Below are 27,003 nucleotides of genomic sequence, written 5' to 3'. Positions count from 1 at the left end.
AAGACCTGCAGGTCTCCGCCCCGGTACTTCCCAGGTACCCAGGAGGCTCACCTCTCCATTTAGTCCCAGCTTTGCGGATCTCAGCCATCAAGGGTCGGGGAGGACCGCCAACAGGGCCATCTGAGCCGTGACACGGGGACCATCTCCTCTTCTGGCCGGGGCCCTAGGGAAGCCTGAAGACCAGGAGGCGTCCCGAGAAGCAGTCAGGTGACATGGCAGCTGGAGGCTTGCCCACCGCAGGCTGGCAGGTGACAGGCTGGGACAGGAAGTTCAGGCAGGCAGGTGGGAAGCACCCTGACACCCCCAGAGCTCAGAGCAGGGGGGACCCCCGTGTCAGGTGTGTCTCCCCACTGGACCGTGAGCCCCCGGTGGCGGGGGTCCATTTCTCTGCCCAGTGGCTGGCTCGGAAGCTGGCACGCGGTGGGTACTGGTTAGATGTTAGTTAGGCGAGCAAGGCAGTCGCCACCTGGCCCCTGGTGCACTTCCTCGTTTGCAAGCTTCCAGCCTGAGCAGCACCTCCGTAGGGGGTGCATGACTGGAGCGTGTGGACCCCCAGATTTTGCCTCGTGGTTGGTTTCTTGGACCCACTGCTCCCTTCGAGGTCAGGCAGCTGTGACTGCTACGTACGAGAACATTGCAGAGTGGCTTCATTCCCACCCACCCCGGGTAATTTGTGGGGTACACCCTGGAATCCAGAAAAACAATGGGGCCCTGCCCGGTTCCCGAAAGAAAGAACTAAAGTGCTGCAAGCAATCTGGAAAAGAGGAAAGTGCTTGGACGCACAGCCCAAGCAGAATCGTGTCACACCTCCCCCCGCCGGCCCTTCTGCTCATGTAGAACAGGATGGAAAGGGCGGCCTGCGCCCATCGCCCTGCACGCATCCCCGGATGGGGAGCCTGGGTGCATCCCCCCCTCCTGTGGACACACCTCTGTTCACAGCTCTCTTGCAGCTTTTCCTCTTCTGATGGTTGGAAAGGGTAGGAGTTAAATTTGCAGGCTTGAAGCTTGAAGCCTGGGACACTTTCCATCAGTGTGCTGGGCACCTTTGCAGGGGACCAAACCTGTGACCTCCTGGTGTCTGTAAACCGGGACCCTCCAGTCCCTCCCAGCCTTTCAGGTTTCCTTATTCATGCTTCCCAAGTGGCATTTCCCCCCCAAAAGGAACCTGCACACCAGGAGAGCTGTCCCCCCGAGCCCCCCAGAGTGGTCACAAATGGCTCCGTTTTGCCTGACAACTACTTAGCTTGGGCATCACTGGAAAACTCAGCTCCACGGCGAGTAACGAACCTGGAAAGAATGTCGGTCTTCGCTGGGATTTCATATGACAGGTTTCTGGCTCTGAACCTGGATAAGATTAACTCTTCGTTCTTAGGAAAGGAAAAAAAAAAAAAACAACTAATTCTCCGAAATAGCGGTTTAGTGGAAAAATGTGCAGCTTTGAAAGCATCACGGGCAGTGCGATTTGCACGTCCTTTTCCAGGGCTGCATATTTTCTGTGTCTGATAATATGTTTGTTACACCTCCTCTTGGCCAGGGACACATACAGTAAATCGTCGTCTCGAACCATGTAATCTCTTAACCATAAACCTCCAACATCTGCTGACCAGTTGTTGGATGGCGGGATCATTAACATGACTTCTAATTTTACTCTTTGAATTTAACGTAAAAAGTTTTAATGAGTGTATGTAATTCATACTTTCCAACTTCAGAGACTCCTGAAAGAGAAACCTATGCTTTTATAACCCGTCTCTGAAGTAGATGGTTGTATTTTTAAATCCTATTTCCTCTCCCTCACCCTGCCCCGTACACAGCTGCATTATACAACAGACCCACTGGACATTATCTCGCTTTCCAAAATATGCATTCAAATATTTCTCTAGGTTTTGGTGAAGAGCCCCTTTCAACTTCATGCTCACATGATATGTCAGATGTCCTATTCTTCATGTGGAGATTAGGCTTCCATCCACCTATTAAAAACCAAATTGCAAATTGGCATCAGAAAGACAACCCTTGAGTCATGTTGGGAGAATTCAGTTTCAAAACTTGCTTTCACCCTCATGCCTGTTTTTACTGAAATGAGCAGGTTAGGAATGGTTTATTCCTGCCAGTCTAGGCCAGTGTTCCCCTCTCCCCCTTCCCTGGCTATGCCCTCAATCTCCAGCCTAGAAAGCGACTCATTTTGATTAAATGCCATTTTGGATTGACCTTTTTATTCAGAGTCTTGCCTCCATCAACATATTTGGGGGTACTTCTTAGGAACAAACTCCAAGAAGCCAGAGCAGAAACGTTCAACCCAATAACATATGTGATGGAGAAATCATCCCTTGAACCATTACTTGCTGTAGCTGTGTTTATCATTAACCAACTCCTGGAGAATTTCAAGAGGAATTCCCAGATGGGCGTTTGCCTCCTGTTTGGGGTCTTCTATACTGAAAGCAGGATGATGCTTTTAAAGCAAAAGGCCCAGAACTAACCTGATTAGTATGGCTTATTAACTCCTGCTGGAAGGTCTGCAGATGTTCTACAGACGCCTGTCCCTGTCTGCCAAGTGCATTTCATCTGCCTAGGAGAGCAGGACAGCGACACTGATAATGGATGGCCCGAGTTAACAAGCAAAGTCTCTTTGTTTGTTATGGGAAATTAAGGGGACAGCTTCCCTCTGATTCTCTCAAGTTCACCCAAGTTCAGAGGCACCATGGCACCGCTGCGTTTTGTGTGGAGGGCCACGTCTCAAATGGGTGACGTGGTCTCAAATGCATGAGGCTGTTGAACCTGACCCAAGCCAAGATAAGGTTCCTCTGTCCCTCGGCAGATAGTATGAGGCTCTACTTTATGCCAGGCACCTTCCAGGCTCCAGGGGTACAGAAGTGGAGCAGAAGAGACGTGCTGCTTTCTTGGCACGAACTTTCTAGCAAGAGGAGAGAGATGAGAAGCAAGTAAATGATTTGACTAGGGCAGTGAAGTTCTTCCACCAAAGACCTGAAGAAAATTTCCTCGATTCTTTGGGGGACTAGGGACTTACTATGTTTCTAGAATTCTTGGGAAAGTTTGCCTGTAGAACTTCTTTTGAGAGCTAGGGGTGGTATTGGGTCTGGTGAAGAGGTGGGAGCTGCAGCTACGGGTTGGACGGCGCTGGGGAGAAATCTGGAGGGAATCTAGTCCAAGGACGTGGTCACATGGAGGTGAGGACGCAGGCTGCAGTCAAGGTGGGAGTAGGAGGTGCTGCCACCACCAGGTTTGGTCCAAACGTCTCTAAAGAAGACGGAAGGAGAGAAGAAGATGGGCACAGTGACACGGGAAAGGGGGAAGGGGAACGCAGAGAGGTGGGGAAGGGGGAGGGGCAGGTGGGGACCAACGTGGAGGGGCCTCGGGCCGCGGAATCAAGTCCTCCCGGAAGGATGGAGCTGGCGCCATCCTTCAGGCTCCGTCGGTGGGACCGAGCCTGGCTCACCTGCAGTGAGTTCCGAGGTGACGTGGGCTCTTCCAGTTTGCTCCCCGCCAAAGCTCTTCCCTTTGTCCCCGCCCTGTTATGGGGCAAGTTGCCACCTGGAAAGAGTCCAAAGGAGCATAAACCGTGCAGGGGTTGCCACGGTGCATGTTTCAACGGCATATTATCCAACGGAATAAAGTAAATGACCTACAGAGCCCAGGCAAAACGAGGCAGCACGTCGATTGCTCCAGTGCCCTGCCTTCTGAAAAGAACGCGGCAGCGTCCGTCCCTGGAACGATTTACCTCTTCGGTTGAGCACGTATTCGACGCGGCTGAGTCGGCGTCTGGCACCCCTGTGCCGCCCTGGTGGCTCGTGGGCTGGGGGCGCGCGTGCCGCCTGGGCTCTCCCTGCTCGGCAGGATGGCCCTCGCCAGCCACCTGCCCTGTTCACCTCGCAGGGGTTCAAGCGTGGCTTCGCTGGGCCGGGGCTGGTCCAGCCGCGGCGGCCCCAGCACCCTCGCGCGCGCAGCCCCCAGGCTGGAGCGCAGACGCCCGCCAGGCTTCCCGAGCTCCTCCGGGGGCGGACACAGAGCGCGGAGCGGGGCACAGGCAGGAAAGGGAAGGCGCAGGGAGGAGGACGCGGCCACGCGGGCGGTCCTCGGGCACCTCAGCCTCACCCTGTCGGAGCCCAGCTCGTCGGCCCCTGGGGCCGTCCCCACGTGGCTGGCGTCCCCACCCATTCGGCTCCCCGAAGCGGGACCCTGGGAAGTGGTCCCCAGGCCGCCCCCGCCCCTCCCCGCACCCCGCCTGCCTGCGGCCCCCCCAGACCCACCGTCCGCCCTCCAGCCTGGGCCGCCCAGTCTGGAGCCGCAAAGGGCTGCGCGAGGACACTTCAGTTAGTTCATTGGTCTCCGCAGGGAGTTGGGTCGGGCGGCTCCGGGGCGGGGCGGGGTGCCTCTGAGGGCGGGAAGCCCACCTGTCTCGTCCGGGCTCAGCCCCCAGCACAGGTGCGCGCCTGGGCACGTTGGCCTTGATGGAAGAAGGGAGTAGCCCTACTTCCCTCCCTCGGTCCAGGCCCCCGAGTTCGCGGCCTCCCAGGGGCTCTCCCCGCCCTTGACTGTCCATCCTCAACACAGCCGAGGCTCCAGAAGATGAAAAGCCCAGAGACTCTGCGTCTGAAACCCCCGGGGGTGTCCACTGCCACCGAGACGAGGGTGCGCAGTCCGGCCCGCCGGCCCCAGCGCCCCCCGCCAGTGCCCCCCACACCTGCCGGCACCCACGGGTCAGCGTCACGTCCTCCCTGCGCGCCCTCCCTCCTCCAGGCTCCCGGTCTACGTCGCCTCCCCCAGGAAGCCCTCGTCTGCTGTCCCGCGGCACGCACCCGGTTCCTGAGAGCCCCCTGTGCCCCGCTTCCCTTCCCTCCCGGTGTGGGCGGCTGGCCCTCAGCTGCGGGCAGAGCACGAGGGAGGGTGAGGATGGAGGGGCAGAGGAGACTGCACGTTGCCCTTGAACTTGAGCCCTCATTCCTCTGGGCCGGTCAGTGGCCTGGCCGCCCTTCAGAGGCAGCGCCCAGCCCCACTGCTGCCCCGCCAGCACGAGGCTCCGTGATGGCAGATTCCGGCCCCAAGGAAGGGTGCTGGGAAAGGTTTCCAGAGCCGCGGTGGCCTTGGAAAAAGCCCGATAAATATTTCAATCCGAGAGATAAAGGATCTGACTGATGAGCCTGGTTCAGGCTGGAGCTGGGCCCGGGGAGTAGAGGCGTCTCCGGCTCACCCCCTGCTCCCCGGTCCCCGCAGCCCGGCCTTGTCTCCAGGCAGAGGCTGTCAGTCCCACCCCGGGGGCCCCCGGAGAACCAGAGACGCCACAGCTGCGGCCACGCTCATAAAAAGAGATTCATGGAATCAGGGCCTCCTCCCCCCGCCCTCCGAACCCCACCCAGGGCCTTCCAACTGGAGTCTCCCGCTTTCTCTCTGGTTGGGAAGGATGAAGCAACCCTCTCTGCAAGAGACGTGGACACAAGAGGGAGCCTGGGCGATGTGCTTACCGTTCGGAACGGACGTCTGCCACTGTGTGTCCGGCACACCTTCCCTGGGGGGGCCCTCTCTCCACAGAGCGGGTGTGCCTGTGTGCTCCGGGGGCTCTCTAGTCACTGCGCCCTGTCCCAGACCCAGAGCGGGCAGGTGACCGGGGCTTGAGGAGGGACAGCACACAGCTCAGACCCATGGCCAGGCCCCAGGGCCTGCCCGGACATTCTGCTGGCCGAGCGGGGAGGCTGATCGGTGCGGCCGTGAGCTCGAAGGCCCGGCCCATGCCAGCCCCACGTGCAGGCCTGTTTGGAGAATAAACCCAGCAAGCCGGAGGGGACCAGCGATGGAGCCTTGGTGACATCACCACTTGGGCATCTGGCGGCAGCTGCATGAACTTCCTGGCTGGGTTAGCCAACCCTGCCCCCCACCTTCCCCGCTTCGAGTTGCATTTCTGTCGCTGGCGTCCTGTCTGGTGAAAACGCTGACTATCAGGAAGCTCGCTGCAGAGGGACACCGTGGCTTCTGGCCACGGGCAAAGGATGCCAGTTCCTTACATGATGCCCCAACAGGTAGTTTGGAAGAGGTGTGATAAGGAGTCACCCCTCCTTGCTTTGAGGAACTCATTGTCGGTGGCACCAATAAGTCACCCAAGGCAGCCTGAGGGGAAGAAAACCCAAGTCTCCAGAGTATTTGCCCCAGGCCTGGGCTTCCCTTTACTGCCCACAAGCCTCTGACTGAAGCGGAATCGGCCCATTCTTCGGAGGGGGAAGTGAAGGCGTGGGACGGAGAGTCACCCCCTGGTTCACGCTGCCAGTGAGGGGCAGAGCCAGCATCCAAATCCACGTCTGTCTGGCGCCTGGGCCCGCGGTTTTCTGATGGGCCATTCAGCTTCCCAAAGGCAGCGGGGCCCAGGGCAAGGGGAGACGGACCCTCTCTCTAGAGAGGCTGGGAAGGCCTCCACAGAGGGTGGCCTCCGACCTCCGCATCATCACGCATCTCCCGGAACTGCAGGGTCACCCTCCGTGGAGACTGGGGCGCCAGGAGGGCCCTGCTCCCAGCCAGCGCTGGAACGTGCCGACGGACATTGCTACACAGGCAAGGTGCAAAGCGGCTTCTGGAACCATCCTTCCCTCAGCCCAGGAAGAAGGGAAGGCACAGGCTGGGGGCCCCAAGCCCTGGAGGAGGGGGTGGAGGCTGGGCTGCCAGATGGGGGGGTGGGATGGGTGTCCCAAGCTGCTGTAACGCACCTCTGAGCCCCCGCACAGGTGAATTCAGGTGATCCCTAAAATGATGCAGGAGTGGAGCGAGGGGAGAGGGCTTGTTTGCAGCTTTGACAAATGGCTCTTGAGGGATATGGATTTTCCCACAATACCACACACACACACGCTCGGATTCGTATCTCCGACGGCCATTGTCCTGGCCGATTGCAGCTCCAGTCTGGGTGCTCACATCTGCCGGGTGCCTTTAATGGGCTCTCAGCCATGTGTTGCAGGCACAGGCCGTGGAGCAGGAGCACTCAGCTGATTGGCTGCCTGCCCCCCAACCCCCCTCCCCCAGCCCCCCGGTTAGAAATGGCATTTTCCACTGAGGAGCCACGAGCACCAGGGAGAAACTGGAACCCCAGGTAGGGCACAGGGATGCCCGCAGCATCCCCCAGCAGGGACAATGTGGGCTGCTCCCCTGGCAGACAGGTGCCACCCCGGGTGGGGAGCTGCAGCCCCAGGAAGGTGGCATGGGGCTTCACTGCCCGATTTTTGGTCAGTCTCTCCTAAATGCCAACCAAAAATAAAAAATAAAGAAGCAAAAATCCACCGGCACCTATAGCCACTAAACATCACTCACCTTTAGAAGGCAATTAAGAAAATTCTGGAGCTTTTCTCTTGGGGTCCATTTAAATACTGCAGTGATAGTTATCTGTGACGTCAGTAAAACATCTGGCCTGATGTTCCATATGGGGAGCCTGAAAGAAGAGAAAAAGCCCATGCTGGAAAAGATTTTCAATCTGTGCTCATCATTTTCTAAGGGATACCCTCCCCTCGAAGGTCCTTCTTTGGTGATATTTCTGAAACGACCCGGTGGGGTATTTCTACCAGCTCTCACCTTTGGTATTAATACCAGTACCAGCCATTCCTATCTGAAATGTCTTTTATAATTATGTAATTACATACCTCATTGATCCAATTGTTAAGCCCACAGACTGATTAAATATTAACGACCGCTTGGTTCTCGTGGCATCATTAGTTGGAACACAACCCTGTAATCTCAGGTAACACGCGATGGTAATTATCCTTCACATCCACACACAGCTGAAAACCCAGAGCAGTTAAGCCAGATAAGGTTGCCTGGTAAAATGCACTGCCTTTAAATCCTGTTTTATCTCCATCGTCTCCAGCAAGGCGCATTTCAGCTCAGCTCAGGGTTTTTCAGCAGCGGCTGGCTGGCGGCTGGCTGGGGAGGGAGGAGGGGCAGGTGTACCAAACAGATAGATCCCCATGGATCCAGCCCTCTCCAGCCATAAATCCGAATGGGCTTCAGAAGTTCTAATGGGATTTTTCCCCGAAGCACTAAGATGGAGATCTGGTTTAGCTCAAGCATCCCTCATTTCAGAAAACAGTGTTGAGTCCGGCAGAGCTCGCCTTGCTTATTCCCTGCGGGCCGAGGAGCTGCAGGAGACTGGGTACTGGGACCTGGCCTGGACCAGCCCCTCGGGCTTTGAAGGGTCCTTCTGTGCTGGCCTCCTTCCAAACTGGCCTTTTCCTTCAGGCCTTCCTAACCCTTTCCGCTGGAGACCCTCAGCTTCTCCACCCCTTTTTCTTCCTCTTCCACACCCTCTGACTCCTTCCATCCAACTCTCCCCCGCCCATGGCACCCCGCAGAGCCTCTGCCCCATGGCACCCGTGGCTGGCAGGTCAGGTGCTGACTGGGGCGGGCTTAACAAGAGTCTCAGGTGTTGGGTCCACCTGGCTCTCCAGGCTGTGGGGTGGCCTGAGCCGCTTCCCGTTTGGAGATGCTGCAACATCCAGTCCGGGAACGAAATCTGCAAAAGCAAAGCCTCCGCACGTGCCTTGGGCAACCCGGCTGGCCCTCGGGGCCTCTCCCGACTTCCTTTCCCTCATGCCCCAGCCGTGCCCTCCTGGTGGATGGGTAATGGTCTGTGTCCTGCCCCGGGCTGTTGCGTGCTACTGCAGTCTCTGTTCAGACCCCAGTGCGCGGCTGGTGGACACTCCGGAATGTTCCTACACCACAGCTCAGACATGCGGGAGGACAGCACGGCCTGTCCAGCTCCAGACCTGCCCAGGCTGGCTCTGCTCAGCGCGGGACGCCTGTGGCCACCTCCCTTCTGACCCCAGGGTGGTGGTGCTGGAGCCTACCTGGAAAGCGAGCTCCCTGAGAAGGGTCGTGACATCAAATGTAACATCCCTCTAAACACAAAGGAGGGGCTGCCGTGCTCTGCTTGGCTAATAATGAACCAGCAGGAATGAGAAAGAATTAGCTAATTATTGCTCAAATCACATTTAAAAAACCACCACTCTTTGCTGAGCTTTGGGGAAATGTATAGAAGGATTTGGGCTCATCTTAAAGATGTACTAATGCATGGGCAGCAGGAGAAAAAAGAAGGGGCAGGTTAAGCAGAGTTGATACTGATGAAGCAACTCCACGGGGTGCAGGTGCTGGGTGTCAGAACTGGTGAGGGGCTCAGGGTCCTGCAGGCCTCATCACGATGGCCTGGCCCCCTGGTCCTCGCCTCTGACGCTGTGAACCTCATGTCCCATGGCTTTATAAATTAAGAGTGATAAAAGAGGTTGGCATCTATATCACATCCCAGAGACCTCCTGCTTTAGGTCAGAGAGGAAAATGCAAAAAACATCTTTTTTTTTTTTTCCGGCCGCCTGCAGCTGGCGGAATCTTAGTTTCCTGACCAGGGATCAAACCTGCAACCTCGGCAGTGAAAGTGCGGAGTCCTAACCACTGGACTGCCAGCGAATTCCCCAATCTCCTTCTTAAAAACAACATTCTTTGCAGCAAATCTGAGGTTTGTATTTAATGCCCAGCAGGGCAGAGCTGTCTAAATCCTCCAAAGCAAACAGACTGGCAACCATCCTCCCAGGAAGAGAAGGTAGTTTTCTTTTGACAACTCATTTGCTTGATCTTAATCAGCCCGGAGGTTTTCATTGTTGGTGGTGTTTGTTTATTTAATACCAAAGTCAGGGGAAAAGTCATACGGAGCAACATTACCCAACATTCAACTCTCTGGAGGAGAAACTCAAGGCATGAACGTGGTTTCTGTACATCGTCTGGGGAATCATTAAAACTAATTTTAAAAATAAGGAGACATGATCAATGGCTCCTGCTTGCTAATTTCCTATTTGACATCTTATCTAAGGATTTGCTCCTGTAATTAGTCAGCCCCAAGGCAAATTGGGTTGTAAGCCTTTCTCCTCTTCTGACGTTTCAAGACAGAAGTTTCATTTTTCTGCTCTATGATGTCCCAGCTACCTACGTCTTTGTGCCCAGCAAAGTAGCAAACTCTTGTGCCAGCAGCCGGGCTCCTAACCAGGTCCAGCTGCCCCGATATTTAGTCAGCGCTGTGCCCAGCATCAGGCACTGTGGCTCCTGCCTTTGTGGGTTTATCATTTTTCTTCCCTATTATGAGACTGTTCCCAGGGAATGCTTTTTCACGGCTGGCAGTAGGCATGCAGAGCCCTAGAGACCCGACAGGCCTGTTTGAGCCATGATTGGAAAAGTGGTTCGTCTTACGGCCGCAGTGGGGAAGATGCAAGAGTTGAATTGGGTCCGACTTCAGGATTGAGACCATAGTTTCCCCTGGAGGTGTGCACGGCAGGAAGCAGCATTACCAAACCCAGGACTTTTCTAAACGCTGAGATTAATCAAGTTCCAGGGCCATTTGTAATGGGAAAGCCTACGAGAGCGTTTGAACGTTTAATTACAATATTCTGTAATCGTTAAATCAGCAGTGACATTACAGAATGCTCTTGGTGACCAGATTACACGATGTATTTCTGTGTGAGAAGGCAACGATGCAAAATGATGTCATCGCAGGCACCTTTCCTGCTCCTTCATCTTCCCCCAAAGGGACCAATTCAAACAGATCATTTGACTTGATTGTTTTTAATTACATTGTAAACATTTCAGAAAAAATTCGAGGATGAAGGTGAACACGAGTCAGTTGGTAATAAAAATGCAGGCTCCAATTCTTCTTGGATGACAGATGAAATGAGTTTAATGCATTCTTGCTCTGTGGAAAATACGGAACATTTAAAACTGCAAACAACTGAATTCAATTAGCAGACCTCGTTCAAAACAGCTTGGAGAACCGGAGGACCGGGAACTCCTATTATCCACTCATTGCAGACGCAGGAAAGCCTCACAGTTCATGGCTGATGGGAATTGGTGGGGAAACAATGTAAAATTGGCCCCTGTGTTTTTCCATCCAGCCCGAACTGGCAAGTAGATCCACTCAGAGCTTCAGCTGCTCATGTTTCAACCCCTCACCTTTCATAAGCCCTTAATTCATCAGAAGGATAGAAAAGTGGACAAAATACTTTCAGTGTTGAAAGATGGACTGCTAACTGCATTGCCTTCAAATGCAAGTAAATCCCAATGGTGAAGTTCAATTCCGAACTTCCCTCCACTAATGAATCACAATCGGCCATTGTCGGTGGGCTGTGCCCTGCTCCCCACCTCAGAAGAAACCGGTCCTGGGCTTACTTTTTGAGTTGGCGATGCTCCCTGCTTCGGAGAAGGGAACACATGTTTTATAGAAGAGTGGGCCTTGGCCGTGGTGTTCAAGGGTTGTGGTTTTTGTTGCTTAGCCAGGCCATCACTTTTACAGCCCTGGAAACACACAAACAGCGTGGTTCACACATTTAATTGCTTCGACCTGTCTGCAGCGGGAACCCTGTTGGTCACCTGTGCTGTGGACTGTCCTTCCTCCGTTTAATTAGTTGCTAATCAAGTTCCATGAAAGAAACAGCACCTTGAACTTGAGAAGCACAGCTTACTTAGGAAACCAGAATCTTCCGTGGGTTTCCTTGACCTCCACAGCAGGACGATTCCAATGAAGACATTCATCAGAGTCTCCACATGCCTGCTTTTCATTTACCAGAAGTGGCCCTCCAATGCCCCTAGAGCCAGGGCAGGTGATCCAGTGAGAGGACACAGCTCAAATGCCCATCTGGGTATCTATTCTGGAAACCACCCGTCCCCACTTCACTCTGGGAAGGTGCAGGTTGAATGCTTCCTTTGAAGTCTCATTCTTCAGCCCCCTCTCTCTTAATTAAATGTCCTGAAAACGTGCATTTTGCGTGTATGTTCTGTGCCTGTGGTACCTTGTCTCTTGCACTTTGTATATATCACTTGATAGCATCGTGTTCACAAAACCCAGCGAACTGTGCTTCTTGGGCTATAGAGGTAGGTTTGACAGTTGAGGATTTTAGCCTTCCTTGGGGAGGTGAGAACTTGCGGACAAAGAATGTTGCCTGCCCTGCCGGTAAACAGTGAATGCTGCCCACCGTCAAGCCATCAGCTACTGCAGCTGCCCCCTGGTGGGGGGACTCAGGAGGGAGAAAGCCAGATGCTGGCTCTGGGAAGATGCTACGAAAGGAATCATTTCAATGAGCCCAGACTCTTGCCTCTTCCCATACACAGAAGAGCACTAAAATCACTAACCTCAGATGTTTGTTCTTGTGATTAACAGTCATCTTTTGATGTTGGACTGCATTTTTTTTTTTTCAGCAAAACCTCCTATATATCCTCCCTTACCTCTTTGGAACAGTCCCTCAGAGCGATCTCAGAGGCTAATCCCCAGGCTAGAGTCCTCAGTAAGACTCCTGAACTGGCAACTTTCAGGCTGTGCTTTTTTTTTTTTCAGTCAACAAACTCACCCACGAAGACGGGACTCCACTCCACGCCCATTTGCGTGAATCACAAGCCGAGGCAGTAGAAGCGGGCTTTGGAACAGGACGGGAGCAGCTGCTGCCGGTCTCTCGGGGTGTCCGGGCCCCTCCCCCCCGGACTGGGGAGGGGCTGGGGAGGCGGGGTGAGGGCGAGCCCTCGAGGGGGCTGACACCACTGTTGGCGACCCCCCAGGCCGCAGCTGCGGGTGCAGAGGGCCCACCCAGAAGTGCTGAAGGTGGGAGCAGAGCTCGCAGGCCGCTGGGGGGCTGAGGCTGGGTTGGCTCCCAGCGCCTTCCCCTAGGCTTGACCCAAGGGCGGGCAGAAAGGGAGACTAAACAAAGAATAAGCGCTCACTGGGAGAAATCGAGGGCTGCCTCCCAGTTCGGGGTCCCGTAAAAAAGCGTGTCCCGGTTTGAGGAGGAGGAGGAAGCCTCCCGAGGCTGGCGTGGAAGCTCGGCGGCCTCCGCGGGAACGGTCCCACCGCGAGTGACCACGTGCGAGTGGCCACGTGGACCACGGGTGCACAGATGGAGAGGCGAGGCCAGCAGAGCAGAGTCGGGGGGCGGGGGGAGGCAGCCCCTCCCTGCAGGGGAGAGAGCAGGGCTGGGGGCGGGAGAGGCTCAGGCTCCAAGGCGGGGGTCTCAGAGCCGGGGGGGTCATTTCCACCCGTGTTCCCTGGACGGGACATGTTCAGGATGGCTTGGCTGTAAAACCACGGTTATATGATAAATATTGGTTTAAAAGGGGGAAATAATACAGCCCATGGGGTACAGGGGGTGATTTTCTACATGCTTCAGATTCCACAGACTTTTCAGTGGTTGTTGATCTTATTTTTATGGTCCTCTAAAAGAATTGTCCATTTAAGACATTTTCTCAAAGATGTTGTTGAATGTGACAAAATATTGGGATAAGCTTGCTGCTGGCTGTACAGGCACCCGCGTCAGGCTGCACTTAGTAGGAAACTGGCAGCTCTCAGCTAGATTGGCTGCAATTTGGACTGTAGGGCTGCCCGCTGTGAAAGGTTTATTTTTTATTTTTTTGGCCGTGCCATGTGGCATGCAGGATCCTAGCTCCCCGACCAGGGATTGAACCCTCGCCCCCTGCAGTGGGAGCGCAGCGTCTTAACCACTGGACCGTCGGGGAAGGCCCAGGCGTGAAAGGTTTAATGCCAACCTCACAGCGCAGCGGAGCCGATTCACTCTACCTGAGACCTGATGTGGTCCGTGCAAATCACACTTCCAGCCACAAGGCGTAGAAAGAGAGCCATTAGCCTCTTTTCCTGAAATTTGTCAAACACGCTCACTTCAGAAGTAGCTCTTTCATCTTCCCCCTCCATCAGCTTCGCCACCAACTAAGACGCAGTGGTTTTTTTCCCGCTAAGTTAAAAGACTGTTAATGCCCAAGTATGCTTAAGTCTGGCTGACTATTTTAAATTCCTTGTTATAGTAGAAGGCCTTTTGCTATTTCTGAATGGATTACTTGTGACACTGATGGCCCTGCAGCCCCAAACTCTCCATTATCCTCAGCAGAGAGCAAACGTTGGGTCGAGACAGCATGATTTCCTGCTACTGTCTCAACTCTTGAGCAAATCGCTTAGTTTTGGAGCCCAGAGCTTTCCCTTCTGGGATTGTCAACCAAGAGGCCAATTGGTGTCCATTTTGGCAATGGATTTTGTGATGGGGAAATTTGCCCAGTTGTAAGTGGGCTGAAATCCCCAGTGAATCCCACCGGACCCAGAAAAGCACGAGTCCTTTGTGAAACTGGCATAAGATTGCCCTCTTCAATAATAAGGGCCCTCAGAGTTAACAAATATTACTGAGGTTATTATTTTCCGTACGAGATGATGAAGACGTTTGAAATAGTGTTTTCAGGGCACTGATGAAAATCAAAGCAAAATGAAAACATCCGATCATTGCCAATTTCCTTCTCTCCTAGTGCCTTTTACTATCAATGAAAGAGTCAGAGCCTATGCTCCCATCTATGTGCAAACGGAAAAGTACAGCTGGGCACCAGCATCTCCCGGGTAACCCCATGTGACCGGAAGCGCGGAGGATCTTCTCAGACCAGTGCTGCTCTGTGCTGGGTTGGCTTTCCAGGGGGCCCCAAGTGGGCTAGGGTGTGGGTCTCCACATGAGCTGGGCGCTCACGCGTGAGTGTTGATTTGGAAATCTCCCTGGAGGACCCGTGAGTAGTTCCATAAACACTTGTTTGGGCAACTTGGGACAGATTTAAGCTGCTATGAAAAGGGGAACCAGACCGATTTTATTTAAGCCAACACATTAAAATTGAGAAAGAGGGCCCTCCGAGGAATACACACAGGAGAATGTGATTAACTAGGTGTTAACTTTGAGTGGTTTGGGCCAAGTGACAGCTGCGTGACAAGCAGACTTTGTTTTCACGGCGCCACCGGGTATTGGACATGGGAGGGGGTGGGAGTTTGTTTGCATCAGTGAGAGACTTGGTCTAATTTCAGCATCACTCCCTGGAGATGATGGAAGGATACAGATCATTTTGAAGTCTAAGCAGCCCTTTCTTCGGCCACGTTCTACCCTTGTGACCCAGTTATACCGCAGGCCTGGCAAAACGGCAGAACATTTGACAGGACAGTGAGGCCAGGAGGAGGAGAAGGAGGGGGTCATACCCACATCCTCAGAAAACCTGGCCCGACGTGGGCTTCTTAGCACAGGCGAGGAGAGCGGGAGAGGGCGGAGGGGAGAGGAAGGCTGTTGGTTCCAGTAGGTTCCAATGCCGTCAGAATCTGCATCTTCTTCAGAGGACTAGATTTCTGCTGCACCATTTTATTTGAATTAGGATGAGAAATGAGAGACGATTTCAAACCCAGCCCAAACCCAGAGTCAGCAACTCTGAAACTTTGGAAGAGCTTTTCAAGGTGAGCCCGGGCCAGGTGGCAATGCCTCTGGGTTCCTAAGTGACGGCTTCACTCTTTTCCAAAGGGCACTCAGGAGCCCCCCAGGGCGTTACTGAGGCACCAAAAGGCCTTCTTAGCGGCCACAGGGCTTCAGAACTTCCCAGCATTAGTCATCCCTTTGGCTTGAGGCCACCCTTCAGAAGGCCTATAAAATGCAAATCTGGGGAGAGATGCGGGTGTTCCATCAGGCCCCTGACAGCAGGGACCGGAGGGCCTGGGTGACAGACAGCCCAGGGAGGACACAAAGGGGCAGGGAGGGTGGCAAGTCTGACGCCTGTAGCAGTCTAGTTCAGATTGGGGCCTCACTGGTGGGTCATGAGATCAATTTAGTGCGAGGGAGCCAGAATTAAAGGAAGAAATTAGAACATTCAAGACGCAAAGTGCATGGTTATGTAGGCTGTATTATTTTTACGAAATCAAACTTTTGTACCTGTGGGCCGTGGTGCGGTACCGTCAGGCAGCAGGTGCTCAAGCTCAAGGGGTCAGACGACTTTTGCTTCCTTCACAGTATTGCCGAGGCCTTCCCGAACGATGGCAGCCCAGCTACTGCTTAAGCCGGTGAAGAGATTTTGCAACCCAAAAACAATAAATAAAATGCAGCCAAACATTCCAATAATGCAAAAGTAAGTGTCCCGCTTTGCCATCTCCTGGTACCCCTTTCCTGAAGCCCCCTTCTGGAAAATTCCTATGCATATTACAAGCACACATCGACCCCTTCTCGCCCACCCTTACTTCCTCCTTTTTCACATGACGGCACACCATACGTGTTCTGCATCTTGCTTCCTGCACACAATACAGATTTCAGCACATGAGGTGCAACTTCCATCTTTTCTCCTGCAGCACGGTATTCCATCCCCTGGAGCACGAAAGCTTCTTTAAACCGGCTCTGACGGACATTTAAATTTGTGTTCAGTCTTATAAACAATGCTGCACTGAACATCCTCACATATGTGTTGACTGAAAAAAACCCACAACCTTGAAGTTGAGAATTACGTTTTATTTGGTGGACATACTAAGCACTTAGGTCCGGGAGAGAGGCTCTCAGATCGCTTGGATGGACTTGTAAGGGAGAAGCCAGGATATATAGGAGTTTTTGCAAAAAAAAAAAAAAACCCAGATCGTCGGAACATCGAATGATGACTGTTAATTAAAGAAAACCAGACATCTCAAATTAATGAATTTAGCAATTTTCTGTGTATGGGAAGACGCAAGGGTCTGGGCTCACTGAAATGATTCCTTTGATATGCACCTTAGCTCTCTGGGGCCGGCATCCTGGGCTTCTCCATCCTGAATCCGCTCAGGGCGCACAGTCTGCGGCGGCTGCAGTGGCTGACAGCTTGATGGCTGCAACATCCTCTGTTTACTGACATGGCAGGCGACTTTCTTTGTCCACATCTGTCTGTGAACTCGTGCAGTAATATCTATAAGCCAGATTCCTGGAAGTGGAGTTCCTGGGTCAAAAAGTCTGTGCATTTTAAAAAGATTTGGATAGAAATTGTCAAGTTTGGTTTGTTCCATGGAGGCGGTACCAAACTATTAATGCCATTTTGCTGCCTGGACCCTAGATCCAGGCTCCCCACTACCCTATGGCACCCCACTGGGCCTTTCCTTTTATCATCAAGAAGCTCCTCATGCCATGTCTTGACATGGCACTGCTGCCCTCCTGCTCCCCCTACCCACCCTTTACTTCAAGAAAGAATCAACACCATTCAAAAGACTTAAGTCTTCTTGGATATTGCAACTTTCCTTAGTTGTAACCATTGTCAAAAAGGCTTGCTTCAATGAATGCCTTAGGAAAAATTTAACTGTGCTTTAATTTGGATGAGACTGGGAAAAGGCAGTGTATTAGCTTCATAAGAGCACACACTTAGCAATGACTTCCGGAAACAGCCAGAGCTTAGGGAGGGTCCTGCAGCTCGTATGTTTGAGCATCTGGATCTCCTCCGTGGCCAGATTTCTGTGGCAAGTTCTGCATGACAACTCAGGCAATAATCAGATCAAGTTCATTGCTGTTTCTGCAAATGCCCTTAGAACACCTGGTGGGCGGTCTCTTTGCAACACCTGACTGGAGATTAAATTCCTACTTAATGACAGAAGGTAAAATCTTTCATTTTTTTGAGTAGCACTTAGTGGCTGATTTATCAAAACATGATCTATCGTGATGCTAATTGCTTGCAATTTTGTTTTTGGAACGTACTGAAAGAGGCAAGTACTGCCTTCCTATTACAGGTGAATTCTTTATGGCTAAGCTAACCAAGGCGTGGTGGGCAATTTTGAACATGTGAGCAAGTTTCACTGAAAAAAAAAAAAAAATCCCAAACCTGTTTAGCTCCACATCAAAATCAGAACAAGTGTCACATTTGGTCTCCTTCAGTAGACCCTGGATTTTCTCCTAGGGTTAAGGCAACACATTGAAACATTCTCACACTTCAGAGCATGGACGATGTGATGTACTACTTAGCTAACATTCTAAACACAAGTTTAAAATATGCTTGCAAAACCACGGTTATAGTTTTATTACGGGGATAACCATGACCATGACCAAATATGAGATACGATAAACATTGCACCTCCAAAAGGAGCATTCCTGGAGAGGTGAATATGGTTCAAATATGTACTGGATTGCACCCCAAGTCCAGATAAGCTGCCGACTGCCTGATGTTAGGGAAGTCCATATAAAGTTGAAGCTAAAAATCTGTTAAATCCCAGTTCATCCTTACCAGGGCCCTTTTTCTCAGAGCTCAGCACAAAGGGGAGATTCTACAAAATGTGTACCTAACAAAACACGTCAGCAGCTTGAATGGAGCAAACTGGTCCAGATCTGAGAATTCCAGTAAATAAATGAAGCTGAGCATTTATTGCCAACGATCATGTCACTGGGGCCACAGAAAACTGGAGCGGGGCAGCTGGGGGGCGGGAGGGAGCGTGGAGCCAGGGAAGACAGTGGAATGCACGCAGGTTGGATTATTTATGGCGTGATGATGAACAGACAACTTTCCGTATGAGAGGAACGGTCAAGCTCGAGCAGGAAGAGGTCCAGAGAAAGAGAGAGAAACAAAAGAGGTCATGAATAAAAGCGACAGCTAATGAAACAATACAAATCTAAAATGCTGTAACTTTCAGAAGTAATTAAGGGCCAAAAGAAAAAGCAAAAAAAGAAAAAAACAAAAAACCCCTCATTTTTCTGGCTCTGGGACAACTTGCCAAGAAGCAAAAGACATGAAGTGAAATGGATGTGCTGCGTTTAAGACCAAATTTGCCTCTGCGCCTTCCTAGCTCTAAGGTGGGGAGCTCCTGAAGCTGGATTTATTCATAGAAAGGGAAAGGGACAATTTTATTCGTTTTTTGCTCACGTATCTATTTTTTCAACAAATACTGTACACTGTTCCTTGTCAGGGGCTGGATCCTCTGGGGCTACGTGCTGAGCAGACACAGTCCCTGCCCTCAAGAGGCTTATGGTCCAGTGTGGGAAACAGACAAGCCCATTGTGAGGATTAGGACACTGGGGTGGGAGCTGTGACCAGGGCCAGCGGAGGCCGCGGAGGGCAGCCATGGGGAGGAATTCGTGGCCCAAAGTGGAACTTAGAACAGAAATCATCTAGTGAATTTTACCTCCTGTATTGATTAAATAGACACCAAACCTCCATGTGATCCCAATCCCAGTTTGATTATTTAAAAATTAAAATACACTTTTTATGCAAAGATGCAAATGTCTGTGGTTCTCCGTAGAGGTTTTATCCTTGAATTCTGGACATGGGGCCGACCTGAGCTGTTTTAAATTACCCTTCTACGGCATTACATATCTCTTCTTGCAAGTCTGCCCAAAGGTATAATAAATAACTGCCACCAGTTACTCCGTGGCCCGAGTGTGCCCGACGCTCTATTTGTGTGGCATCGACTGTTCACAACAGATGCCTTGAGGGGGGTGCGGTCACGGCTCCCATCTTACCGGTGGGAGAATGGAGCCTCGAAAGGTAACTCACGGGCAGTAAGCCTCACATCACCTCCTTGTACACGTCACTGCCTGTGGGTCACCTACGTAGGCTGGGAGTGTGCCAGGACCACGTCTGCACCCACGGAAGGCTTGTCAATCAAGACCCCCCTGGGGAATCAACTTGAGCTGGTCCCGAAGTTCTTTAGCTGAATGATCCCCTTTTATCCTACCTCCCCCGTCGGAGTCCCTCTTCGCAGCATTCCCACTGAAGAAGCGCCGTCGTTAAGGACCAGAAACTCCCTGACCTAGGTGGCACAGGGCTGCTCCTGGCGAAACGCAGGGAGCGTCCTGAGGAGAAGGGGACCAAGGCAGAGCGCTTCGTGAAGAGCCAACTGCATCTCCCCAGCTTTGCTCTTGGCCCATCCTAACCCTCTATTTCTTTCCAGAGGTTGAGCCCTCGCTGTCTTGCTCTCACTGCAAGAATATGGGATTAAACACGGGCCACAGGGGAGAGTCCTCACAACCTTGGGGACTTCGGACTCTCCTTTACGTGCGGGGTGGATGCACTCTGCCCCCCGCACCTTTGTCTCCAACCAGACCCGCTCCTCTGCCCGAGGCTTTCTTGGCCAGTATTTCAGAAATACTGCTTAGCATCTGAAGACAGAGGGGTCTAAGAACCACTTTAGAGTTTAAGTCAAATTTCATGGTTTGAACTCAAGTAGTATTCGTGGTAGATCTCATTTGTTGGTGTCTTCGAGACCACTCTTCCAAAAACAAACTAGATGCTGCGCTGAATGGTAAAGCTGTCCCGTGACTAGCCGAGTTCTAAAAATATTCACACAGTGGAGGTCTGATAGTATCTCTCTGAGATTGGGTGCAGCGTGATCGATTGATGAACCACAGCAGAATCTTTCCGAGATTTCTATCCCTACCTTCTTATTCTCAAATTTATAAAACTATTTGCAAAAAAGCCAAGGGTTGAGTTTTCCCTTTTTTGTGCTATTTGAACCCAAACTGTGCTTATGAACACTTGGTTTTAAAACGAGACGTTCAAAAAGATGATTTAAGACCCGCTAGCTCATCAGTTAGAATTTAGGTCTTCCTCCGTTTAGGTAACTTCCTTTAGCACAGAAAAATGTTATGACGGTGCCCGGGCCCAGCTTCAGGAACAGGGCTGGCCACGTGCGCGGCGCTTTCAACCGAAGCCCGGGATTCAAGTGTTCAGACTCCTCCATTCCGAGAAAACGATTTTGCAGCCAGGATGGCCAGAAACTTCAAATGGCAACATTTCTGATTCGAGGTAATTTCCCAAGAATTTAACAGGCAATCATTTACTCCTGACTTTCAAAGAGCACCCGGGCTTGAAAGGCACAGTTGCATCTAAAATTGATCAGCCAGTGACAGCCCTCTGAAGTTACTGGGGAAGAGGAAAGGCCGCTGAGACACCTGACATCTGGGCTGAACTACCCAGTTCACTCTCCAGGTTGTAAATTTTCTGGTTCAAAAGACTTTTTGAAAATAACTTTTTAACAAAAAAGTGGTTTTTCTATTAGCTGAAGTACTAAGAAATGGTTGATTACTTTGACAGGGAGCAGTACAGGTATAAGACTTAGCATCTAAGCTTCAACAGAACGTGCATTTAAGAAAATGAATTAAAAAAAAATCAAAGTCCTGAAAACACGGACTTTCAATTATGACAGATGAGAACCTTATTTAACACGCTGCTCTATGGCATATTCAAATAAACTAGAGAATCTGATACAGATCAACAATATGCCAGGGTTGAGCCTGAAATGGTTTTGTCACCTGGACATTTATCACATTTGTCGACCTACTTAAACAGAAAACATGTGAACAAAAGGACACATACACGCACACAGACAGGAAATAACTCAAACACACGTGTTTTTACTAAAAACTGTACTTGAAGAATAGCCTATAATACTCTACATTTCAATCTGCAAATTTATCTTTTTATTGAATCTGAAATAAAGTCTCAGATACTAACAGGACATAGAATTTTAAAATAAAACTGCATTATGTTAGAAAAATATGCATCAAGGGCATATGTACATATATATTTCACAGAAGAATAAAAGTAGGTACAGAAATCACTTCTGCTCATTAACGCTGACCCTAACTTGCTTGATTTCTGTCGTGAAGCACCCCCACGGAACAGAGGAAGCGGAGAGAGCGCCTCCCCTTCCCCCTCGGCTCGCCGTCTCATTTTCCGGTCTCTCTCACTTCCCGCTTTCGCCGGAACGCTGGACGGAGAGTGCGCTGAGAAGCGTCCAGAGAGTCGGCGGGTCCTCGCACTTGTGCTGCTCTTCCCAGTGCAGGAGCAGTTCTTCCCTCCTCCCCAGCGTCTGTGCACAAAGGACGCAGTTAAAGCCAGGCCGGGGCAGGGAGAGGGCAGCGTCGGGGCCGGGGCCCTCGGGGCCCTCGCTGCCCTGGGGGTGTCCTCCGGGCTCACTGGGTCCTGGCTGGGCACCTTCATGTTTCGCAAGTGTCTCCACATCATTCTGATGACGGAGGTAGAGCTGCTTTTTCAATCTGGGGACGGCACGGAGTTCCCCGTCCAAGGGACGGTGCTTAAGCTGCTTTCTTCTCTCAGGCTGTTCCCAGAAAGGAGCAGCCTGTGGGGCCAGTTCTCCCTGAGCTCCCCTGCTTCCAGGGGAGGGTGAGATCTCCTCTTGCAACTGGCCCTGGATCTCCTCTCCATGAACGGAAAGCAGGTGGAACTTGATTTCAGCAAAAGACTGGGCAGTGATCTGACAGCGGCCACATCTGATCTGGAATTTGACCTCGTCAGCCTGGTTCAGAAGGAGGTCTTCTTCCAGGCTGGACTTGGTCTCCCTGGAAAGGCGGGAAAGAGTCTGTATCAGCTCTCATGGAAGAACACAACCGTAACTTCTCCTTACAGTTCCTGGCCTTCCGGGATCTAAGACACACGCACCGAGGAGGGGCCGAAGGAGGGGCAAGCAGAGAGCGCGTGGGGGGCAGAGGCCGCGGTGAAGGCCAAGGTCAGTCCTGCCTGGGGCCTCACGCCTCCCACGCCGGCAGGGTCCGCTTCGGAAAGAGGCTCCCCCGGGAGCCACCTGTTCTTTGGCTACCATGGCAACAGGTGTGCGCACCAGGAGAGCGGGAGGTCCCAAACGAAGCGCGGCAGGAGCCCGCTGGGTCCAGCTGAGGCGACTGTCCCCCCGCCGCCCCAGGGCCCTCCCCTTCCCTGAGCACCCGGTGCAGTCCGGACATCTTCGCTAAAGCTCAGCATGGACTCCGTTCAACCATTAAGAAGTGAGGTTTCTCTGGGGAGGCTGCTATGTACCTTTATCGGAAAAGGGCCAGAAATGCCTAAAGAGACGCAGAGAAACCCCAGAAAAGCCGGGAGGAAACAGGACAGGCGTAACTTAGTTTTAATGGATATGACAGACCAAGCTGAAATTGAACAGAAAGGATTTAGAACCATTAGGACAGCTGGGAACGGTGAGGGGCCGAGGATCTAAAGTGCTGGAAAATGTTTAACTTTCACGGCGCTGACAAGTATTCACTTCAATGCAACCTCCCCCCCATCACCTAGAGCAAGGTGGACAGACCGAGGGCGCTTCCCTGGCTTACTCACAACTCTCAGGCCCGCCTGGCAGGCTTTCAAATGACTCAGCTGGTTCGTTTATGGTGCTGGGAAGCAGCGCTGCACAGACAAGGACACAGGAGAGAGTTACCCCGGCCTGACGGGGAAACAGGGCAAGCGCTGAGCGTCAGGCCTGCACCTGGGGGCGGGTCCGTGCAGCAGAGCTGCGCTGAGTCCCCGCCGCCTGTCACGCCGTATTCTGGGCCCAATGGTGCTCTTTGGGTATACATCCTGTGGCCAAGAGTTTGGAGGAGATTACTTGTCCAAAGCACCAGAACTACGGACACTAAGTTACTCTTTCATATTTCAGACGCAAAATTCATCTCTTGCCCAACTGTCCCCAGCGTCCCTCAAAGGGACCTCTGTGTCCTGGCTCGTAGAAGGCGGAGGCATCAAAAATCACTAACGATCAGAGACCAGAGAGGAATGCGGCCACTCTTCACAGAACAGGGGGAAGAGGTGGCAGCTACCTTATGAAATCTTGACCTGGGGGAGGGTCTTCCAAACCCACCTTGCTGCATGTGGAATCTGGCCCTGACCTCAAATCCGAGGCACCCCCCACTCACCTGTCCACCGGTCCCTCCATCCCTCGGGCAGTCTGCTTCCTGGTCCTCAGCAGGTCCCCCGGCTGCGGCTGCGGCTGCGGCTCGGTGCTGACGGCCACCCCGTGCGCCTCTTTCAGGTGGCCGAAGTAGACTCTGACGTGGCCGAACACCTTCGCGCAGAATTCGCAGCACACGAGCCTCCTGGGCCGGGAGTCGCCGTGATGCAGCCGCACGTGTGCGCTCAGGCCGCCCGGCCGCACGGAGGCTTTGCGGCAGAGGCGGCAGCTGTGGGGCCGGCTGTCGGCGTGCGTGCTGGCGTGCTCGCGGAGGGGCTGCCTGGGCTGGAAGGGGCGCTCGCACACGTGGCATCCGTGCCAAGGCTTCCTGAGGCCGGAGAACCCATTTCTGAAGGCCGAGCCGGGCTTCGGGGAGGGGCCTTCGCCCGGCCTGCCGCCCGGATGCTTGGGGGCGAGGGAGTGATTGAACGACGCGAGCGCCCGGCTGCCGGGCGCGGGGGGCTGTAACGTGGCCGCGGGCGAGGCCAGGGGAGCCAGGGCCGGCAGGACCACGACAGGTTTGGGCATGATGCTACGGTATTTTTTCACAGCCCCAGGTTTTTGGTCCTTGGATTCTTGGGGATCGGCTTTGGCTCTTTCTTTGCCATCTTTACACTTATTAATGACACATTTCCTCCTTTTACCCTGAAATGTCAGAAGTTCATCCGGGACTTTCCGTTTTCTTCCTCTTCTCTTGGCTGCCCCGCCGTTCGGTTTTGTTTTGTGGTTGAGGTCGGCTTTGGTGGCCGGACAGTAGGCCCTGTCGCAGGGGCTCTGCCTCGACGCCTGTGGGGCAGGTCCCCTGTCGGCCACCTGGGGGGCCGAACAGAAGCCTTCCGGGACGGAGGAGGTCTTATCACCGGCTGCCCCGAGCCCAGGGAGAGAAACATCCGCAAGGTTCACAGCTGCTCCGCCTTTGTAAACTTGCGACGCCCTCGTTCTTGAGTAGGGCAGGATGGGCACTTTACCTCCGGGGATGGAAGAGACCACCTGAACCGCGTTTCCAGTAACGCCTGGCGACAAATGGCTCGCAGCTCTGGCAAGGTCGACCTGTTCTCTAAGTTCTCCCCTGGAAACAGCAGGCTTCCTGGAGGGCTTCTTGCCTGCAACGCCTGCTCTCCCTGAACTCTTCGGGAGGCCCCGCTCGGCAGAGGGCTCCTCCGGCGTGGACAGCGCTGGGGCGGCGGGAGGGTCCCGACCTCCGTGGTCGCTGGTCCCTGGAGGCCCAGGGTCTCCATGGCCACCCCCATTGGTCAGCGAGGCCGGGGCCTGGCCGGGTGCCAGCGCCGGCTTGGGTGGGCTGGGCTTGTGCGGGGCCTCGGGATGCTCAGGCAGGGGAGGGGCCGCTTGGGTTTGGGCGGGAGCTTGGCTACAGCCCCTGTCGGAGGAGCTGAACCCCGGTTTCTTTCTGGCTCCTTTGCTATGTCCTGGGCGTTGGTACCGGGGGATGGGCAGCTTCAGGTTCTTGGGCAGAGGCAGTCTGGGTTTCTGGAGTGGCTGAGCCGAGGCGACGTGTGGCAGAGCGACGAGAGAGAAGGTCCCTTCCTGGCCGGCCACCTGCATCAGCGCGTAATTCTGGGGGGGCATCCCCAGGGCCTTCGAGCCGAGGGACGGGCCTGGATGCGCGTGGTCAGAGAGGGAGGGCGCCGGGCCCGGGAGCACTCTGGGCGCCAGGACTTGGGGCGCAAGTTTTGGAGCGATGGTTCTAAACTGACTCTTACCCTGCAGACCCTTCCCACCCTGAATCGTTCCAGGAGGGCTGTTTGATTCACCTGCAAGGACAATGCAGTAGAAAAGGTCACGCTGGTGTCACATAAGCATCTTACCATTCCCTCTGCCTGGAAGCATCATCCCTAGAGCCAGCCCTGCCCTTGGGGGCAAACCCCGTGTTCCTCAGGACCCAGCCTGAAGGTCAGCTCCTGCCCACCTTACCTTCCCAGGGACTGATGACTGTCCTCCACGGTTCCACGGCCCCAGTGATAACATTCACCACTTTCCACGGTAATTTATCTGTTTATGCATCTCTACGACTAAACACAGAGCTTCCTGAGGGCTGGGGCTGCCCCCTCCTTGTAGTCCACAAGTCCGTCCTCTCCACTGGCCTAATTCCGCCAGGGCGACCCCACCCCTCCCCCAAGCTCCCGGGCTGCACGCCCTCTGGCATGTTCTGCCGTGTACTCTATTTCTTTCATATAAATGTCTTGCTTTCCCTATTAAGCTCTGTGAGCGTGAAGCCCGTATTGGATCTGCCTTGCTATTTCCCACTGTATCTTTGGTACGAAACAAATGTTTCTTGTATCAAACTTCTTTTTCACTCAATTTCAGGATACACAGTTTGACCCACTGGCAGCACAATTGGTTCTGCACAGTGGATGAATTCCAGCCTGAATGCTGGCTTGGTGGCTGTTTTCCCGTGTGACTTGTGGATTTCTTCTCACACCTTCCAAACTGTTTATGTGTGCTTTTGCAATTACATCACCAGTATTAAAAAAGCTGACGTGACACCTTACAAACATGTTGGAAGAAAAACAAAAAGATACGCAAGTGATAAGATACAGAGACAACATAAAAAATACATGAATCACACAAAAAGCCCCTTCCAGGACACCAAGAGGAACAATTTTAACTGACAGACTAACACTTCATATTCCTGAGATTTATTAGGCTGACAGAAGAGCAGTGATTACTGCTCTGAGGAACAATTAAGGAAACATTTCGATGCTTCTAAGGGCTGATTCATTGATTTTTATCCCCTGAGGCCTCAAGCTCCGTAAGGCCTGGCTGCAGAAAAGCTTCCCATTTCTAAGTACCTCATATTAGTCAAGCTTCACTTCAACTCGTGTTTACCAGGTACCTACACTGTTCTAGACATTGGATATGGCAGGCCCATGATTCCTCTTCTGAAACCACTGCGGCCAGATGTATTTTGGAATTTACACTTTCAAATTTTAGAAAAGTAGTAAGATGCTCACACCAAATGTTACATAACACCCAGCAGAGTCTGCAGAATACCCCTAGTTAAACCTAGTACCACTTCTGTAGTAAAACATGAGTATTCACAAGGGGGTAAAAAAAATGAAGATTTTTGAAGTATCCTATTTCAGTTCAGGCTTTGCCTCTGAATGAGTTTTGGTACCCAGCGTTTGATAACATTTGCTGTTTTCAGAGCCTGTTAGATTTTGGAGTCATAGGAAGAGGACTGAAGAACTATTTCTTTAGGGGCCACCAAGGATATAAAGATGAATGGATACAATTTCTGCCTTAGGTAGCTGGCAATCTGGTAAAGCAGACAAATAAACATTAAAAAAAAAAAATCAACCTTGATTTTCATGTCTACAGTTAGTGAACTGGCAATTTTAGCAGAAAATTGATTTTTTTCAGCAAAAATGACACTCTGCAAGTAAAATAGCACAGTAGGAATAAGGTTGAAATATATACTGACTGACCAACTTATTTTGGTAGCTTACATTAGAGGAAGAAGGAAAAAGACTCGTGTTACGGTCTGGGGAAATCAGACAAGGATAATTATGTAA

The 27,003-nt window shown here is 52.5% G+C and overlaps 1 protein-coding gene across 50 annotated transcripts in view; it reads right to left on the bottom strand.

The window, feature by feature from the left end:
* ZNF438 (zinc finger protein 438) overlaps positions 1 to 27,003 on the bottom strand; it is a 215,358-nt gene that overhangs the window by 26,858 nt on the left and 161,497 nt on the right. For 19 of the 50 annotated variants that reach the window (XR_014242898.1, XR_014242907.1, XR_014242908.1 and 16 more), the window contains exons 4-14: positions 23,436 to 25,242; positions 16,554 to 16,769; positions 15,735 to 15,853; positions 5,475 to 7,417; positions 3,452 to 3,546; positions 3,023 to 3,252; positions 2,475 to 2,908; positions 1,917 to 1,967; positions 1,288 to 1,367; positions 928 to 1,043; positions 52 to 754 (exon numbers count right to left, since the gene is read on the bottom strand). Coding sequence is in view for 16 of the 50 variants with exons in the window: in XM_082386270.1 (XP_082242396.1) it covers positions 21,479 to 22,094; positions 23,436 to 25,242 (2,423 nt within the window). In the remaining 34 variants the exon portion in view is untranslated. The other 31 variants (XM_082386270.1, XM_082386271.1, XM_082386284.1 and 28 more) reach the window with 16 other exon arrangements.

Source organism: Balaenoptera borealis, assembly GCF_965194805.1.
Source record: "Balaenoptera borealis genome assembly, chromosome: 3".
In the NCBI taxonomy this organism is placed as follows: domain Eukaryota; kingdom Metazoa; phylum Chordata; class Mammalia; order Artiodactyla; family Balaenopteridae; genus Balaenoptera; species Balaenoptera borealis.
Note: the sequence above shows the minus strand (reverse complement) of the source record. Positions and strands in the feature narration are given on the sequence as shown.